Below are 21,883 nucleotides of genomic sequence, written 5' to 3' on the forward strand. Positions count from 1 at the left end.
TAATTTTCATTAATTATTTTTTTTAATTTTCATTAATTAATTTTTTTAATTTTCATTAATAATTTTTTTTAATTTTCATCAATAATTTTTTTAATTTCCATTAATTATTTTCTTAATTTTCATTAACTATCTTTTCAATATTTAAAAATTATTAATTTTTTAATTTCAATAATTATCTTTTTAATTTTATTAATTTTTTTAATTACTTTAATCTTAATATTTTTCAACACCTTAACTTTAACATTTAACTGCCTGCAGCTTGACAGCTTTGTTTTCAAATTCTAGTAACTCGACATAAGTTTTGTTTAGTTTTACATGTAAACACATACACACATATACATACATATATGCTCATGCATATACATACTTATATTAATATATAACTTTTCCTATTCTCTTTTTATTGTTTTTATTTCATAATATGCATTTATGTGTGTATTTGTGCCACTAATTTAGTTTATTGTACAAATTTGCAACATGCTCCTAATGCAATACGCCTCCTTTACGCTATTAAAATCCAATTAATTTGTCAGCCATAAGAATAGGTTACTAATTTTCATTTTTTTTTTCTTATATTCTTTTCTTTCTAATTATTTCTCGTTTTTGTTTTTAGTTTCTACAGCACAGCTGAAGGGAAAGCTATATGGAATAAAGGCTAAAGGCTTATTTGCGCACTAAATACGATATATTGTTGTTGTTGCGAAAATGTAGTTCAAAGTAATTTAATTAAAGCTGGTGTTGTATTGGCAAGCGTAATTTTTTGAAAAACTAAATTACACTTTTACTCACGAATTGATAAAGTATATAGTAAATGAGTTGTTATTGTTCGTGACAGTTGCTGTGCGTAATAATAGTGACAAAATGAAACAATCAGCATACAAACTGTATCATGACAATTCAGTTCAATAATTTGATTAATTTTGTTGTGACGTTTATTGTTAGCGTCCCACAAAAATACAATAAGGGGGGTGTAAACCATTTGTTGTTCATTTGAAATAAATATCGTTCACAGGCAAACCTCATATAACAAGGACTACTGTGGAAAACATGCTTTAAGCAATAAAATTGCGCAATATTTTGCTGATTCAATATAATTTATGGATATATGTATATAAAGATCGGTTTGAAATATCAAAAAAACTAGATCATATATAAAATTTTATTATTAATAATAAGAAAAGAATAAAAATAATAAGAAACAGAAGGGGAAATTTTTTATCCATCATTTAATTGTTATAAAAATTTATCCACCTGACACAAATTGCGAGAGTTCTCTAATCTATGTATATATGTATATGCGCGTAACTCTTGCCAGCATTATTACTTTTAGTACCAATTATTCATCCTAACATACTACCAACATCTCGTACTCGTTGAAATCCCCACACTAACCAGCCAGCTCTTAGTTTAACAATTTTTGACGTGTTTCTGGACCATATTTGAGTCAAACGCGTCTGCTTGCTCTGGAGCCTAGAACATGAGAAGACGTGAAATGCCCAAACCTTGTTTTCTGATCCGATTTTAAGATCTCTTTACCTCAAAACACTATTGAAAAACTGAAAATACATACCATTGCCTTCTCATTTAATAAACAAATTTCTGTTTTATTCACCGATATTTAACGCTTTGCCCAAACAGGTATTCAAGTGTCAATATAAGACTCAATCCTTCTCTTATAAAATATCAATGTAGCATTTTTCTTGTCTCTACTCGTCGCTTTGAAAATTAAATGAAATATTTTAAAAATAATAGTAATTCAGTCTAAGATTTTTTAATATAAAACTCGTCTTCTTTATTCGTAAAATTCTGAATTATTCATATTTCCAACCTCGCATCCATGTCATCTGAGGTTTACCTGTACCCACAATGATTTAATAGTACCAAATTTATTTTTTTCTAAATTTTCTTAGCGATCTCTTATCTCATCGCTTCATCGCAATTTAGGTATAAAATCTTTAATATTCTGCAAAATTTGCATACTTTTTTTGATGTCGCTAAACATTTATATATATTTAGTTTTAATTTAACTTCGTATTCGAAATTTAGTTGATTGTACAAAACTATGCTTGCGGTAGTCCAATTTTCTATAATTTTATTATTTTTTCAATTGTCACAAATACATATGCATGTTTGTATGTGCCATTTAGGGTTTTGGAATCTGCCTTCTGGCTCATAAAAAACAATTATGTAACTACTTTGGTTTGGTTCTCCAAGCTAAAGTGTTTCGGCTGCTCGGCAGCTGCCGCAAAGGTAAAAAAGTGTATTAATGTATGTGGGTGTGTGTGTGTGCGCGCGATTACGTTGAAGGCGTTGTAAATTATAGCGAAACTAACTATTTGGTTTATAGTAAATAAATTGTTTATCAGAAAAATTGTTGTTCATATAAATTGTAAAAAAATTAAAGTTTTGAAAAATGCTAAAAAATTTTGTAAAATATTTTTCCAAAAATAATTATGAAATAATATTATTAAAAAAAGTATTTACAACTAAAAAGTATTAGAAATAATCGGAAAATTTTATTTAAAAATATAATTGCAAGAAAATTAAATGGGAAAAGTTTACTGATAAAAAAAAATTATATAAAAATATAGTAATTTGAAAAAAAAAAATAATTTCTTGAGCCTTTTTTAAATTTTTTTTTAAATAATTAAACAAAAAAATTTAATGGGAAAAAATGTGATTGATTAAAAAAAATTAAATAAAAATTGCGTAATTAAAAAAAAAATATGTATTAACTTATTATTTTTTTAAATTACTAATTTTTTATGTAACTATTTTTTAAATATTATTTTTCTTACTTTAATTTAATTAAAAAATAAAAATATCAAATTACTACATTAAACATTATTTTAAGCAAATATTTAAAAATTAACGAAGAAATTATTAAAAAAATATTTGAAAACATTATAAAAAAACTAAAATTATTCCTAAAAATTTAATTTAAAAACTATTAATAATTAAAAGCTTATTATTTGAAACATAATTTAAAAAAATTAAATAGAAAATTAAAGAAGGAAATAAGAATTTAGTATTTATTACAAAAAAAAAACATAATATATAAATATAATTAAAAAATATATAAAATCAATTTTTTTTCATTAAAAAATTAATGAAATTAAAATAGTAAAAAGAAATAATTAAAAATTTTGTAATTATTACAAAAAAATTATAATAAATCGGGGGAAAAATTTAAAATATATTAGTATACAAATTATGAAAAAAGAAATTAAGAAAAATTTAATAAAAATTGAGTGCTTATTGTTCAAAACAGATTTATAAATAAAAAAAGTTATTAAAAAAATTATTTTTTTTTATTAGGAAATATTAAAAAGAAATTATTTTTATAAAAAATTTAAATTTTTTAAATTTATTAATGAGAAAATTTATATATTTAATAATATTTAATATTAATTAATTTTCAAAACTTTTACGATTTTATATTTCAATACATAATATGTTTTTAACAAAAAATTAATTGAATGAATTAAACAATTTATTTTATTTTCTTAATTATAAAATATTAAAAAATAAATTATTTTTATTAAATTAAAAGTTTTTTATTTATTAATAAGAAAATGTATATATTTATAAGATTTAATATTACATAATTATTTTTCAAAGCTTTTGCGATTTTTTCAATATTTAATAAGTTTTTAGCAAAAACTTTTCGAAAATTTTACAAAATATAGTTTTTTGATATAAATAATATTTTATAATATTTTTAAAATTAAAATGGACACCTTAACGCTTTAATTTCTATCGAAAATCTACTTAGACTCAAAAATAGGTTTCAAAAATTAAATTTAAACATTTTTATTACACATTGATATGCACAAGGCCTTCCGAATAAGCAATACAAATGCATTTACTCGTTGTTATGTATGTATGTGTGTATATAAATAGTATGTTTGTAAGGAATTTTCTAACACGCATTTTCATGTCCCATTAAATATTTTTGTGTGCGTTTTATATCAATTAAACAAAATTGACGCCTAACATTGCTTAAACATACATATGTACACACACATATATATTTATACTACTCTTCCGTCCAACTGCAACTACGCTTACATTAACTACACTTCTTACAATGAATGCTCTTTACAAATTTATTGATTTGTTTTCAGTTTGCGTTTCGCTATAAGCCTTTATGTGTGTGTGTATGTGTGCGCCTGTGTGTGTGTGTATGTGTCTCTTTAGTTGGTAATAATAAATTGTTTGTCATTCTTATTCATATTTTCTTTTTTAATAATAATATGCATGTTCTTTTTTTTGTTGTTGTAAATTTTTGCATTTATTGCCTGTCTGTAGCTACTTGTGCGCTCCTAACATTGTTCTTGTGTTTTAGAAAAATGCATTTACTGACGGAATGCCTAAGACCAGTGACAGCGCCAACATGAACGTCACGATGCTCCTTTGTTGCAGCAGCAAGTGTAGTTGCTTTTGTTGCAGAGAGGAAGCGGATGATGGTTTGAGTTCGCATTGCGCTGCAAAAAAGATAGAGAGAGTTGGTGGTTATTGTTGTATGGCGAAAATAACTGTAAACTTATAACTATTACTTTATTTTCAGAATATAGTTCAATGTTGGTAAATGATAAGACATATGAACATATATGTATGTATATAGCACTAAAATAGGTATATAAATAATTAATATAAAGCATTTTTTTATAAAATTATAAAAAAATATAAATTAACGGATTTGGGAATTATTTTTTACAAGAATCCATTGTGAGATTTTCTTCACGAGATCTCTTCCGAAAAACAAAAACTATACGTATTATGTACTTTTTATTCAAGCTCTCAAGATGGTTTGCTCTGCATCTAATGAAATTTGAACCAGAGTGTAAGACAAAATTTGTTTTCAAGCTCTTAAGGTTTTTGTTTCTAACTTGATCAAATTTGAACCGGACTATAGAAAGACATTATAATTTGTTCAAGCTCCCAAGGTTTTTGCTTATCACAATTTTGATGCTTTTGCCAAAAAGCTATGTCAAAAATGTCGAATTATGTATGTAAGTATCACTTGAGCTATTACTAACATCCCAATGATAAGCGAATCAAATATGTATATACACAAATAGACTTCAACCCGCATGATTTTATATAGTTCCATTTAATATTTCTTATGTCCAAAATTATTTTTTGTTGAGTTACCCAAAATAAATACATATTTAAGTTTCTTAAGTCACAAAGTGCAAATATATCGAATAAATTAAGTAAGAATTCATGTTTCTACATATGCTCGTTATATCGGTACTAAATGGCGGTAGTTTAAATCGACGAGTTCGTGAATAATACGTCAGCAAAATTGTATGTATGAGAGCATGTGGTACTATCAGTCAAATGCCAACGAGAACAGTTTTTTGGACGTTCTCAATTAAGTTGCTGATATGACGATGAAAAAAATCAGTTGCCAATTTTATATCCAAGAAGCGAGTTCTATGGTCTCATGACCAGCATCAAATGTATTTTCGAACAAATAACATAATTAATATAATATGTATATCTAAAAAAATATAATCCTCAATGTAATCGTTATTTGATCTCAAAAGGATCAGTTAAAAAATAGTTTCACGGGCAAGAACCATCATTCGAATCAGCTGTGGTAATTCTGTCAAAAATATCAAAATATTTAAGAAACTATGAGTATACTTATAGCACGGTGATCACATATATTCTAGGAAGACTTTGAAAAACTAACAACAATAATAAATAGTAAATTTGGCAGAATGTGTTAATAATTTATACGGGTGATCCAAGTATATGTATGTACTTTTTTCAATAGCCTTTTTTTTGTCGGATCAGACGTGAGTCGTGTTAAGCTCTCATGTTAATTTTGTTCAGTATTGTTTAATATAATATACTGGAAAGACTTACGCCTGAACAACGTTTACAAATCCTTTAATTTTATTACGAAAATTCACGTTCTGTGAAGAATAGATATCGCACGCTTCACTCAACTTATGGTAAGCATAATCGACCTACTGAGCATACTATTCGCAACACCATCACCCATCTTGAGACCCAGTATTCATTATTGGACAATATTCGGCCGAATAGATCTCAGACAGTACTTAGGGAAGAAAATACAGCAGCCGCAGCTGAGAGTGTACACGAAGACCGTGGCGCCGTTCACAATAATGGACTGACATATGGAACAACTTTCACATTTTCCGTGGAGATCTCAAATTGAAAACATACAAAATACAACTTGTGTAAGAGCCGAAGCCGTTCGACCCTCCTAAACGACAACGCTTCGCTCTATGAGCTCTCGAAAAGTTCCAGGAGGATTAAAAGTTTTCGAGTCAAATTTTGTTCAGCGATGAGATCCATTTCTGTCTCAATGGGTATGTAAACAAGCCATTCTAACCAGAAAAAAACAACGGTTTGGTGTGGTTTGTGGGCCAGAGGAATCATCGATTCATATTTCTTCAAAAGTAATGCTGGTGAGAACGGAACGGTCAATGGCGACCATTATCGCGCCATGATAAGCGACTATTTGACGCCTGAAATTGAAGCTCAAGATCTCGGCAACAACGTAAGACTGCAAAGTTATTTTTCAATCGTCTCATAACATACCAAAACAATTAGCAAAAATAAAATTAATGACGATTTGATATTAGAGAGATATTATAGGTAGAGGTTTATATTATATAAGATTTATCATATAATGTGATTTCTATTGGACAAACAGCTGGTGTAAAAAAACATTCAACAGACAGGATGTTGGTTGAGATTTGATAAGGATATTATCGCAAATGCAAGTATAGAGTTTAACAAGTTGTTTTGCTCTGTCTTTCAGGTAAATGGTTCAAACTGGAATACATAGCTTTAGATTTTAACAATATAACAGCGATAAAAAAATTGAAAGCCTATGTGCGAGCAATTATTTTTGATAAAAATTATTCAAAGAAGGTCGAGAACGCGTTGACGACAAAACACGTTCAGAACGGCCATCAACTGTCAATAAAATAAATTAATTGTCGCTTGAGAATCGACAATTAACAGTCGGAGATTTTACTGGCATCGTTGGAATATCGAAAAAATAAATGAAAGCTAATTTTAAAGATCATTTGGGCCTAAAAACATCGGCGCGTTAAAACTACGAAAAAATGCTTTCCGAATACTAGAATGACATAGAACGTATTATTACTGGCGGTGTGTCTTGGATCTATGCTTACGACCCGGAAACAGACGATCAAACGGCCGAATATCGTGGCAAAGGTGAGCGAAAGCCGAAAGTGCCACATCAAAGCAATTCAAAAATTAAGTTTATGTTGAGAGTTTTCTTCGATTATCGAAGTATGGTGCACTTCGAATTCGATCCGATTGGCCAAACTGTCAGCAAGTAATACTATTTGAGTGATCTGCGTCATTTGTTTATGTTTTGCTCATACTTAATAGTATGTGACACAATACATATGCTTTGTTTTTTATGTTAGTCCTTCGGTCTCTCAGTCTGTATATATACGAACTCGTCCAACTTTGTTTGAGATATCGCTCTGAAATTTTGCACACATTCTTTACTCCTCAAAAAGTTGCTCATCTGTCGGAATCGCCAATATTGGACGACTATAGCATATAGCTGTCATGCAAACTGAACGATCAAAATCAAGTTCTTGTACGAAATTTTTTTTACTTGATGAAATATAATCAAGTTCTTGTATGGAAACGTTTTTTTGTAAAATAATTCGATCTTCACTGCAACCGAAGCAAATGTATTTTCTTCTTTCGTACTGTAAACAACGCAGAAATGCAAATAAAGAACAAAAAAGCGAGAAAAAATATGGTAACGTATTAGTATGTATGTATGTACATATGTATGTAAATAACGTTTTGTAATAAAGCGGCAAAAAACAAGTGAAAATATGTGCGAATTTGTGTGATTGATGCAGTTGTTAAAAATTTCAAATTTTTTTGGGCTTCTCACTCAGCATTCGCTACTTACCTATTAATGCGCCGGCAAAAAGAGCCAACAACGAAGCGAAAGCCATTTTTATTTCTTTTTACAACTACTTTATAGCCTCGTGGCGTGTTTATATTATTTGATTATTACTGCCATTTAAAGTGTGTTATTTTTAATTTTTTTTGTTCGAATTGAGACGCTCAAATTTTGCAAAGATTTTATTCATATAATATTCATTATACAACAATCAACACTTTTGAATTGAATTGTAACAAATTTTGCAAAAGGCACAAACTACCTTACATATGTACATACTATACAAACAAACGCAGGAACACAATACATAAACTCATACATATGCAAACCGGTACGCAATTGTTGTACGCAAAATGTATACAAAAATAGAAATTTTGTTGTAAAAGCAATGTGAACAACAACAACAATAATAGCAATAAAAGCATATTGTACAAACACAACTACAAACATATTTGAGCAATAATTTTTGGCGCGCGAGTTGTGTGTAAATGCCGGTGACACATACACACACACATATACATACATTTGACAATTGCAAGTGTCAAACAGGCCGACACATTAATATTTGAAGAGACAAGCTACTTGGACTGTGACAAGAGTGGCAAATTATTATTTGTAAATGCGTTTATGCCTACACTAGTATGTATATTAGGGTGGGTAAAAAAAAAATGAATAAAAATCAATTGATGACAGCTCTAAGAAAGGCTCTCCAAGTATAAGATCTTAATTGTAACGGGAAGATCTACGCCTAACCGTTATCCATTATTATTTCTTACCATCAGATAGAAAAATATATATCTCGCTTCTAATTATCTGGAAATATAATATGTATATTTCGTTTTATGGGTTTTGTAGGAAATTGAATGCTCTGAAAAAGGTTTCCTGACAATTTTTCGTAATTCTAACTCTTTAAAAGATATTATCGGTTAAAGTTCAAAGTGAGTACAGCCACTCGGTCAACGGAGTGAATGCACACCTCTTCGAAGGAAGCTGAACTTCGGAGCAGTACTTTTACCGCTTCTTTGACAGCAGCCATCCACCTTAGCTACAGTGACATTGTAGTCTAAATATTGTAGTCTAAAACTAGAGTTGATGGATACCTCACCCGAGAGAAGTATTAACCTCCTACTCTCCTTAACTTCCTTCCATCCGTGAAAAAGCTCACTGCATCCCTTCTCTAACGGCTTCTCTCCCGCCCGCAAATCGTTCGTAGGTATATGAGCTGAGAAAGAACAATCAAGAGAAGGTTCCGCAATAAATTGGTATAGATTATAAGGAAGTAGTGGAGAAGTTCTGTGTTTCCCTGCCCGAGACCTCTCATATTCCCAGCTTGCCAACATGCGGAGTCCTCATTTGAGTTTCCGAAATGCACGAGCACTTCGCTACTTCACTACAACCGTTCTTTCGCAAAGAAAATACTAACTATAGACAATAATGTTCTATTGCCGTAAGATAAGAATATTATTCAATCCACTACCTCAAGTGCAGAGGAGTTTTTCCCGAGGTTAGGATATAGGATTTCATCTAAAGGTGGACAGTGCATTGTCCAATTTTTAAAATTTTTATAGAGACCTTACGCACCACCTTGGCTAAGAAGCTTAATGCTTCTGAAGCTTTACTTATTGAGTTATCGGACCTTTATTAGTTTCCGGTATAACCATTGTAAGAAGAGTGGACGCCTTTCTCAGCAAGTTTGTTTGAAATAACTTTAGTGGCTTCTGAGATATATAAATTTAACATATTCGGAGAGGGGCCAAGTACACTTCATATAATTTACGAGGTATGACATTTAAGTAATGAGACTGTTTCCATACAAACCGTATATTTGAATATTATTCTACAACTCTGCAATCCCCTTCAAAGTAGTCTCCTTGGGTAGCTATACAGCGATTCCAGCGCGTTTTCCATGCTTCGTAACATTTCTGAACCGCTTCGACTGGGATGTCCACGAGTACCCTCGTCACGGCCGCCTGAATGTCCGTAATCGATCAAAATGGGTTCCTTTGACCACCAATTTTGTTTTAGGAAACAAAAAAGTCACAGGGTGACATGTCGAGCGAATAAGGCGGCTGTTGCAACACGGCGATCCCTTTGAAGGCCAAATACTGGGACACGCTAAGGGCGGTGTGGCACGGCGCGTTGTCGCGATGAAAGATCCAGTTACGAGCGATGTGTGGGCGCACCCTGTTGACTCGTTTTCACAATCTTTCGAGTACTTGGCAATAGTAGACTTGATTCACAGTTTTCCCCGGTGGAACGAATTCTTTGTGGACGATTCCACGGCTAACAAAAAAGGCAATAATCATCGTTTTCACTTTCGACTTGCTCATGCGAGCTTTGAGGGGCCCCCGCGCAGACAAAAATTGTGAGCTTTGGCGTTTGGTTTCCGGGTCGTAGAGCACTATCACTATACCTCTTACAATTTTAGCGTACGTTTCAGAAGCTGTTTCGCCCAATCTGGCGCAAAATTTTATCGCGACGCGTTGCTCTTGATTTCGTTTTTCCATTTTCGTGACGAGCACTACAAACACACGTCTACTCAACTTGACGCAGCAGGCGATGGTACATATATCAATGGAGAAGGGAGGGATGCGTGAAAAAGAGAAAGTTAATTTCAAGGTCACAGGTTTACCACAAGCGCGGCAATAAAATCAGTCTCATTACTTAATTGTCAAACCTCGTATATCTACATATATCAATTATCTTCAGGTAACCGTTAGGAAACAAAAGGCTCCGTGCAACATGTTGCTGGAGTATAAAAATACTCAGTTATATATTCATTGAAGCCTGAAACTAAGTTTCGTTCCTATTTTTTTTTCTTGAACCTCAAAAATTTGTCCATATCAATCTTTAATTGCAAGCAAAACACAAACAAAGTTGTAAAAATGTCAAAAAGGCAATAAAGTTAAATATATTCCGTGTGACAATAACAAATAATATACTGTTTTTACTATACTATACAAAGTAGAGCCATCAAACTGATTTATTTCACCGAATCCAAGTAAATTTCCTGTAAGGCGAAAGTACAACTCTGGTTTAATTCCATTCATATGATTTTTCACTTTATTTATTATTTAATTTCGGTAATCTGAATGCTGTATGGAATATTTTCACTTTGCCAAAACGACTTTCTCATTTCAATTGTAACAATATAGTGAGGAAATTAATTAATGTACAACAAAAACCGTCACGAAACATAGTCACAGCAAAAGTAAGTCCTTTAGTTTTCAATAGATAGCGTTAATTTGATATCGGAATACACTGTACGGCATTAGGAAAATATGAATATGAATAACATGAGCAATATCACTGCCAAATAATCTTGATGCCAAAAATATTGGTGGTCAAAAACGTCTTGCGGAATTTTTATTGAATACTTTTTTTTTATTAAAATTGAAATGAATTTTTGATGACTCATGCCCAGCTCTTGACCGATGCTACGACTGCTACTATGCCGGTCTCTTTCGACCAATTCAGCGATTTTATCGCAATTTTCGACGACATGCCTTCCGGAGCGTGGCGCATTTTCGACCACCTCTACACCAGAACGAAAACGTTGAAACCATTGTTGTGTGATGGAAATGGAAACTGTATCGGGTCCATAAACTGCACAAATTTTATTGGCGGCTTGAGATGCATTTTTGCCTTTATCGTAGTAGTACTGTAAAATATGCCGTATTTTCTCTTTATTTTGGTCCATGTTTGCGACGCTATAACTCACGAACAACTTAAAAGAAACGACAATCAATCAAACACGTGTTAGCACGTGAAATGAGCTTTCCAAAAAGATATAGCATGACCTGATGCGACGAATAAAACTAGAACTATGCGCTTTCAGCGCCAACTAGCGAAAATACCGCAAGACTTTTTTGACAACCTAATATACCATATTCTGAAAGTTCAGTTATCGAAAATATCGATTAAGTAATGGAAAATGTCAATCGTCATGGAAGCACGGTTTTGAGTGTTCAAGAGCTTAACATTGCACAGAAAATTTTTTGGAATCATAGAAATAGGGATGGGTACAAAAAGAAGCTCGATCTATCGTTGCCACACAAGTGAACTCAAAAAACCTTATGAACCGAGTTTCCATGCTGCCAAATAAATCGCCCATTTCTGAAGCAGACTGAATCACTTACGACCAACTCAAGTGAAAACAGGCGTAGTTGTATTGCGAAAAAGGTTTTGCTATGTGTTTGTAGGATTGGCATGGAATCATCTACCATGAGGAGCTCCCTTACGGCCAAACTCTTCTTCGGATCTGTACGCCCAGCTTTGGTTATTAGGAGAGGAATTGTATTTGATCAGGACAACGATCGGTATTGACTCGTCAGAAATTTCGAGAGATTACCCAACCAATGGTTCCAATGCATCCACCTTAAAGTTCAAACCTGGTATGGCGAAATGGCGATTGGAATTACAACTTTATTACTAAGACTAACGTTGTGTAGAGAATGAGTTTCCCGCTTCGGTTAAGCATTCATTATTTGATAATATTCGTCCAAATAGACCATGTCCAGTACGCAGTGAAGAAACTATAGCAGCCGTAGATGAGAGTGTAGACGAAGACCGTGAAAAGTCGAGTCGGTGACGTATGGAAAAACCTGGCCCGTTTTCGTTGAGATCTTAAGTTGAAAGCGCGTACAAAATACAGCTTGTGCAAGAACTTAAAGCCGCTCGACCTTCCCAATCGATATTGCTTCGCTATATGAGCTCTTTGAAGGTTCAAGAAGATCTGACGTTGTCGAGCCAAATTTTGTTTAGCTATGATCTGACTCAATGGATATGTAAAGAAGCAGAATTGCCGCAATTGGGACGAAAAGCAGCCTGAAGAGATACAAGAGCTGCCATTCCATCCAAAAAAAACAATGGTTTGGTGTGATTTGTGTGCCGATGGAATCATCGGTTCATATTTATTCAAAAATGATGGGGATATGTAAAGTCTTAAGTCTATGCGGACAATTCAGTTTCAATTCAGATGTTGGATCAAAACATCGAGCGTGTCATTCGCCGGTTACCAGTCGAAACCAGTCGAAACCAGTCGGATACCATTTGAGACGCAGCCGCAGCCAACATTTGATAGAAATAATCTTCAAAAAATAAATGCAAAAGTTGGTTCTTTCGAATGATAATAAACATTCCGCATTAAATTTGAAGTTTCTGCGTTTTTTCTTTAAAAAAAATAGAGAACCTCGAAATAGATCACCCTTTATATGGACCACTTTTTGCACAGATAGCATTATAAAATTTAATCGTTTCCATTTGGCAATACAGCACAGACTTATAAATTAAATAAAAAACAAAATAAATAGAAATAATAAACAAATTCAATAGTATGTATATGCCCCAACGACAGAAAAAAGCAATTTTGATTTCATAGCAATTTAAATATTAATTACTGTTTCATTTTACACATTTAATCCCCCCATATAAATTTCTCTAACAGAACAATGGCATGAAATATGGTCCCGTAACGTGCCATGTGCCTAAAAAACAGCCAATAAAAACGGGCATTGCCAATTTTATAAATGAGTATAGACTCTTTTATACCCTTTTTTTTGCGCTTTTTCAGCACCGCACACTCATCGGCAAAAACGCTGCGCCAGACACTTTGTCGTCGCCGCTTGCGGTCATCCAGCTGATGCTTGTGCCAAACGCGCAGCCAGTGACAAGCAGTCGCCTTCGGCACCTTTCTTAATGACACCAACCAGTTAGCCGGTCGACTATCTAACACTGGCAACCCGATTTTCACACCGGCAACGAAAGAGCGCCGAGCGAAAGCTGCGCCGGGTGTGTTGCCAGGCAGTTCTATGCCCAGCCAAGCCATACAGCACAGTACAAATCGACACGCGTCTACCTTGCCACGCTCGCCTTAGCTTTATGAACCTGTTGGCTCGGTGTTTCGGCGGTCCCTCTACATGACGGTCGGACTGCGCGTTCGCCAGACTGTGGGTCTGTCTGCATATTATGCGCTGCGCCGAACACCATTTTTCGTGCTTTAATTAGTAAGATTAAAACGCAGCGTTTGACACACGTGTTCCCAATGTTGTGTCGCCCCTACTTCGGCTGCACCGCTCTTCTGCCCACTTTTTTGACTATATTAGCAGCAGTATCCACATTTTTTTTTAGCTTTTTCGTAGAAATTATCATTTGACTGGCGTATTCATGCTTCATTTTAGTAACTTTTATTAAACGAACCTCGTGTTTTGCCCCTTTTTGGCTATTTATTCATGCCATGCAAATGTGCTGGTCTTTTGCTGGTGTCTCTCTTCGTCCGTTCGGGTTCAACGGTTATTCGTTCGTCGAAATTATATAAAATTTAAATTAGCAAAAAATCATATTGCCCATATTTGTTGCCATTTAACTTTTGTTGTATGTTATATTTCACTTTCTGTTGTTGTTGTTGTTGTCCTTGTTGTTGTTGGCATTGGCATCACATTAACTGCACGCGACAGCTAATGCCAAAACAGCTAACCGCACTTATTGAATAAATTGTCGAACAAAAACCAAAAAACAAACAAAAACAACAAATAGACAAACAAGACAATAAGCCAACAATGTCGATTTGTAGCCAGCGGCGGCAACAGATTTATCTATATGACTATATTTTTTGTCACTCTTGTATCCATTATCCGGCGGCTGAGCGCTCGCATGCACAGGTGTAAGCATTTCTTGATATGGTTAGGTTTGTTCATGGGCGAGTTGCCTGCGGCAGAATGGCTAATGTTCCTTTGATATTCATAATTTGATAATTTCATTGTTTGTTCAGCAGTTTTGTTGTTATTTTTGTTTTACATTCGTTTAAATTGAACAGACACACACCAATACATATTTGGAAAGGTGCTTTTGGTGGCGATTGCAGACTATCCACGCGCCGCAACAGTGCTGGTATAAGGAAAAGTAATGCCAATTCAAGTAAACAGAATGGTGAGTGGACAATCAAAGCCGTGAATTAATAGACAGAGAGACGACTGACACGTAACAAAAACGACTGGACATTAATATTTATTTGGCTACACATATTATACAGCAAATGTGGACACGATGAATATCCATTCGATATTATGCGCCATAGGTGTCTCAAGGTGTGCTTTATATAGCGAAGTAATTTCAATTAACAATTCTAACTCAGCAGATATTCATCATAAACACAAATTAAATATATTTATTATCTGGAGAAAGGCAACTTTTCGGTACACCCGATGTCGATTTGTTTCAGTTGATCGCGCAGTTTATGTTTTCACTTTCCAACAGAGTACCCATCCCTTCTTCCAATTGTCGAAATACTTCTTAAACTCAATTTTTAGGATTGGGTTTAGCTCTTTCAGCGATTTTTTATGATTTTCTGAATATAACGACGGCCCTTTAAGGTTCTTTTTATTTTTTGGAAATCGAAAAAAAGTTACACGAAGCCATATCTAGCGAATATGGAAGGTGTTAGATCGTTGTAGTTTTGTTTTTGATAAAAAAAATTCAAAAAAAAAAATCACCAACAAATTCTTTGATCCATTACTATTAACAAAGGTAAATCGGCAAGCTCATCAAAGCAAGTCTACCCCTTACTGCTGCTATAGACAAAGTAAGCGATGAATACAGCTAAAGTTGTTATTGTATTTCAGGGCCTGACATATCAACATAGTAACATTTTTTTGACAATTGGACTCCCCAAATTCACGAAATTTTAATTTTAAAATTTCCATTTTCTTAACCATCTCCTATATACAATCCTTAACCAACCAATTCTTAGATATAAGGATGCATTTGTATTAGTCTTACGGTGGATTATGATCCTCAGAACAAAGAAGATTCTTATAGATAGATAATAAGATAAAAAAATAAAATATATAACGGGTGTTCCAAGTAGAGGTCCTTTTTCCATAGCCTTTTCTTGACAGATCGCGCATGAGGTCTGTAAAGCTGTTATGCTAATTTTGTTCAGTAGTTTCTGGCATTTCATCATGGAGTGACTTACGCCTGAATAACGCTTACAAATCGCTCAACTTTATTACAAAAATTCACGTAAAGAAATGTGTTTCGCACAGCCTATTGAACGTACTATTCGCACCATTATCACCCATCTTAAGACCCAATAATCATTATTGAAGAACCTGTAGAGTCGATTCGGTGCTGTTCACAGCAACTCAGACTGACGACTTGGCGCATTTTACGACAAGATCTTAAATTGAAAGCGTACAAAATACGGCTTGTGCAAGAACAGAAGCCGCTCGACCTTCCCGAGCGACATTGCTTCGCTCTATGAGCACTTGAAAAGTTCCAATAAGATCCGACGTTTTCAGGCCAAATGTTGCTCAGCGATGAGGCCCATTTCTGGCATTTCTGGCTCAATGGGTTTGTGAACAAGCAAAATTGACACATTTGGGACGAAGAGCAAACTGAAGAGATTCAAGAGCTGTCAGTTCATCTAGAAAAAAGCAACAGTTCGGTGTGGTTTATGGGTCAGTGGAGTCATCGGCCCATATTTCTCCAAAAATGATGCCGGTGAGATCATAACCGTCAATGACGACCGCCTTCGCCCTATGGTAACCGGCTATTTGATGGCTGAAATTGAATCTCGTAATCTCGGCGACATTTGGTTTCTATGTTTTTTCTTAGAAAAAAAAAGCAGGAAACCTGGAAATGGATCACACTCTTGTACCTTGAACATAGTCTAATGCAATATTTTTTCAGTTGAAGACTAAGTAGTTTTTCTTTAAGGCAGCACAAGTTTCTAATAGTTTTTTTCAACGATTAAGGTATTTCATCTATTTGTTTGTCTGACATTAACACCCCGCTAAACTATAGTCTGCCAGTTTCTCCACATCAATCAGAAATGGGAAGAATTAACAAACTGTACATACCAAAGTTCTTGATTATTTTAAGAATTGTATGTATTTATTTTAATTATCGTTTATGATCTTCCGTTGCAATTATGTATATCCCGCACTTGGAAAATCTAGAAAGTATAAAATATGCGTTCCCAAACACAATTGAGCATTAAAATGTATATATTCTAAATTAAAAAAAAAACAACAATATTAATAAATATTTACCAGCACAATTTACTGTAAATTACATAAGGAAATTATTACTACTTGGTATTTTTTTGTATGTAACTATAGCTTTTTGTCACGCTCATGGCTGCAGTCGATATTTATCGCTGCTATTTATAATGTCAATGCTTCTGGTGATCATTCATCATTTTTACGAATAAAATTAATTGATTAACTATTGTGTTGTGAGGCATGCGTTAATTGAGAATTTTCTAACCGAGAGTTTTTTCGTGGAAAATGTAGTTTTTTACACATTTGGTTGATTTATTTTAATATGATTACTTCTTTAATAAATTCTTTGTATGGCTTTTTTTGAAATTTGTATTTTTTCTACAAAATGATAAAAAATGTAAAAGGTTAATTGATACAATCTATTTGCAATATTTTTCTGCGTATTATCGCTGCCTGAATTACGGACTGAGAGAAATACTTGTATATGCATATCGCTCTGTTAAAACCTACTTAGTTCAGTTTTATTTATAAAGAATTTTTAATATCAATACTTCTGATGTACCAGCCTTAACAATACCTCTTTGCGTTTCTTACTTTGGATGTTGAACGCACGAAGCATATCGACTTTTTAATTTATTTGTATAAAAATAATTATAATCCGAGGCATGCTTTCTACTAATTTGACGGCGAATTCTAGTGCGACGGCCAATCCAATGTAACGATGTCAGGTTGACTGAGTAAAGAGCTTGCTGCGGTGTTTAGGATCGTTGTCCTCCTGCAGAATCCAATCTTCATTTTTTCTGATGAATCATCGTTTGGCAGATAGCAGTAAAGCCTTTTTGTAGATTTTTGTCATTTTCTCGGCATTTAAGTTGTCAGTAAAGAGGTACAAATTGCCGAAAGTGGCAGTCAAACTGTTAAGTGCTAACTGTAAGTCTCTTATATTCAAAATTTTCAAAAGTAGCCCTAAGAAACTTCCCTGCGGCACGCCTGCTTCAATTTCTTTTAATTTAGAGAATACATTCCCTTTTCAAACATGGCAAAATTTTTGGATTATTTACTAGAAGAGCACAATACTCAATCGGAAAACACAAACATAATATTTGCATAAAGTTTTCTTGTCATACTTTGCCAAAAGCTAGTGCAATGTGAAGGAACGAAGATGAACACATTTTTCCCTCTTCCAGGGCTATTTCTATTTTGTATGTTATACTATGAACTAGTTCCGTGGTTAAATTCTGGTTTCTAAATGAGAGCTTATGCGTTGGATTAAGGGGGTATTCTGGTCTAGGATTTTGAAAAAATTGATTTTTTTTGCATATTTTGAAAGTTTAGATTTTCGACTTATTTTCGGAGATACAGCTGATTTTGTGACGTAACATCCGTGTTGACTAGAATTGTCTTCTAAACTTTAAACGCGTTTTTCTCGAGAGTACTTTTTTTGGCGTGGTTGACATGATATCTCAAGTTCTACTGAACCGATTCCTTTGAAATTTGATATATATCTTCTTTATACAATGCTCTATCGTGTCTGGATTGGATTTCCAAAAATTTTGATTTGAAGTATTTTTAAAAAAATTCGAAAAGTCGAAAAAATTTAGTCAAACAAATTTTTTTTTTCAAGTCGACGCCATTTTGCTATTTTTTTGAAAATGGTCAACCCGATAACGACATTTTAACTAATGAAGAATATTCTTATTTTTTGTGTTTTAGATCTCTACAACGGTTGAAATCACGTCAACCAGGACGCGCCGTTTTTTTTTTTTTTTGAAGCCCCTGCTCCACCAGCCCGTATCTCGACGAATTTTGGTTTTTTTTCTTGCAATTTTTTTTATATTATTAAAATGTCAATAAAAAACATATAAAAAATGGATAGTAAACAAGTTTTTCATTTCTTTATCTTAGTTTAAAAAATGCCTAAAATTCATGCATTTAGATCAGAATACCCCCTTAACTGCTCTTCATAGATTATAAGTTTTAACTTTTGAAAAATTAACTTTTCAAAAAGTTTTGAGTTGTGTGGTAGTAGTGCAATTGGTTTATATGGCAAGACTATATGAGAAGCCTTTCCAAAGGCTTGGAAAACGTATCAGAAGGATTGATGAATTGAAAAAATAGATTGAGTTTTACTAAACTTTTGTATTGAAACTCTTTAATACTTCAGCCGTAATTAGATCGAATCTGGTGCTTTCTTTACTTTAAGCCCTGTAATTGCATTTCTAAGTTCACAATTTGAGATTTCTGGGATTTTTGCTTAATCTAGTTGAACATTAGTGAGAAAATTTATATATTTGTTACAAAAAAGTGCCCGGAAATTGTAAATAAAACACAAACTATTTAATTATTCATCAATGTTATTCCACCAGCTTATGCCAACGATTTTTCCAGTCATTGAAACACTTTTCATAAGCATCATATCTTTCACTTTTTTAATATTTTCATCAGTTGAAGAAGTCTAAAGTCGTCCTGCTTCAACGATCTCTCCACATTCTTTGAAGGCTTTGTACAACTCGTAGGCTTGTGATTTTGATAAAATTGAATCTCCCAGTGATATTCTCTAACATTCCCAATGATACCGCACACAATATTTAGTTAGAAATACAAAATTTTAAACAAATTCGTTATTCGATGTTTTTATACATGCAATATTTGGCATAGTAATCAAGAACAGTCCTTCCAGCTTAGCAACTAACATTTTTTTAAAATATCATTTACTCAGCGAATTTAATTACAATTTCCGTGTCCTCTTTTGTCAGTAAGTAATTATGAATTTCTTACACTTTATTGGCACACCTGAATGTTGCAATCGTAGATAAAACTGTGAACCATACTTATCTATATGCATGTCCACTGACATCACTTGGTCCAACAAAATATGGCTTTCGAGATAATAAACTGCAAAAACAGTAGCTGAAAGCGTGAATCCTACTCGAAAACCGATTAGTAGCAACTGAATTTCAATAATGCTACCAAATTAATTGGAGAGATTTAGAGCATCATAAATTGGGGTTTGCATAATTACAAAAACAAAAAGGAGGAAAAAATTTACAAAACGCTTGCATACATATGCATGACTGAAATTTAATAATATTGCTCCACTTTCAAGCGGATTAGCGAAATGCGTAAAGCGATGGCAATACAGTGAAGAGCAAAAAAGTTAATATGGTGATAATTTCGAAATAAAAATAAACTAAAACAACAAATTTTATATGAAGTGTAAGCAACTAAAAAAATTCGAAATTCTATATGCTCTGCACTTATCGATTAGCTTAGCTAATTTCGGTTTATCGCTAAGCGTTAAAATTATCAAATTTATGCAAAAGTGTGGCAGATTTTAGTTTTTAGATAATTTTCAATACATACACATATTTTTTGACCACACCATTTGCTATTCCTTAAGCTAACGGATTATGGAAGCAGTTTCGCCTGCTTATCGTGCGCCATTATCGCGTTAAATCGATTAAATTAATTATACAGCACATGTGCCTGCATTTGTTATTATTATTTTGAATATTTTGAAGAAATCGAAGAAATTGAAGAGATCAGCCAAATCAAGAAAGTCAATGTACGAGCAGCGCAGTAAAGACGCGAGGCACAAATTTCGAAGACAATTCGACGACGACTAACGAGAGAAATTTAAAAATCATTTTGCAACAATATAATTGCATATCGCTTTATAATTGTATATCGATTTTTAATCATATTTAAAGCAAGAAAGCTCAAGTTTTTTGCTCATCGTCTCTGGAATGGTTATATTCAGTTCGAAAGTGACGCATCGCCTGCGTTTGTGACAAAGACATATTAGTGACCCCAAAATGTATGCTTGTAAGATATGTAAATCGAAGTCTATATATATATAAAATATGCATATGAGCATATCACAATAGTGAAAGATTAGCTCTTCTGTTTCGAAAACTGCCGAAAATGCGAATGTACTATACTGCACGAACGATAAATAAACGCTTATTGATTATGTGCGACAGAACACTATAAAATATATGACACCAATAAAGAACTACACGCGATTATGTATTTACATGTGTATCTAATATCAAATCGTTGTTTTTACGCTTTTGTTGCTTCTTTCTTTGATTTAGCAATAAATATTGTCCCAGCAGGCGACAGCGCTACAGCGCCCAACTGTCTGCGCGATCGCGATGAGATCAAGCACTGTTTTAGCACCGCTATACATACTCACATGCTATATGAGTATTCAAAGCACACGCATACTCGGATGATTTTGATACTTAATCTCCATAACGACGACAACTTCGAAATCACTTTTCGTTTTCTTTACGCGAAATGGCACGCTATTTCTTGGAATAACACGTAAAAAGGTAATGATAACCCTTTTCGGAGAAAAATATTACCCACATGGATGTTACTTATTTTTGTCACAAGGAACTTTTAGCAAATACAATAAGGTAGCACTTGGTTCGGGTGTAACCGTATATTTCATACTTTTGCTACTTGGCAGGAACAAAAGTGGGGAAAGACCGTTATGTTTTCGACCAAAGGATGGAAATTTTTTACATTACGCATATGAGGTTTGGATCAAGGTCTAATCTAAATCAATGTTATTCATATTTAAAAACACGCTCCGCAATTTCTTTAAAATAACTAACACATTGGCCGCTATATTGTCTGCGTTAAGAAGTCAATTGAATCTTCGAAAATTTTTATGTGGGGCTATAGAAAGTATTCATACGGTTGTTCACATTTTTGCCACAAGGATATAAAATCATCATCAAAGAAACTTTCTCCGCAAATTTCAATAATATATCTCACAGATTAACCGATATTTTCGGCAAAAAGTCGACCATATGCAATGAGGTTCGCATATACGGTATATGGGTTCTTGAACATTTGTGGTTCGACTTTAAAAAACAATAAAATTTAATTTTTTTATTTTTTATCCAAAAAGGCACTGATCTAT

General features: G+C 33.1%; 1 protein-coding gene across 7 annotated transcripts in view; it reads right to left on the minus strand.

Annotated features, from left to right (window-relative positions):
- The window catches only part of LOC105231876 (acetylcholinesterase), a 195,084-nt gene that overhangs the window by 24,469 nt on the left and 148,732 nt on the right, over positions 1 to 21,883 (minus strand). For 6 of the 7 annotated variants that reach the window (XM_049449428.1, XM_049449427.1, XM_049449426.1 and 3 more), the window contains one exon: positions 4,213 to 4,487. The exons of the other annotated variant lie outside the window; for it this stretch is intronic. In XM_049449428.1, coding sequence (XP_049305385.1) covers positions 4,345 to 4,487 — 143 coding nt within the window. In that variant the 3' untranslated portion in view covers positions 4,213 to 4,344. Of the gene's footprint in view, positions 1 to 4,212; positions 4,488 to 21,883 lie in introns of those variants that run through there. 7 annotated transcript variants of the gene reach the window in all.

This window comes from Bactrocera dorsalis, chromosome 2, assembly GCF_023373825.1.
Source record: "Bactrocera dorsalis isolate Fly_Bdor chromosome 2, ASM2337382v1, whole genome shotgun sequence".
Taxonomy (NCBI): domain Eukaryota; kingdom Metazoa; phylum Arthropoda; class Insecta; order Diptera; family Tephritidae; genus Bactrocera; species Bactrocera dorsalis.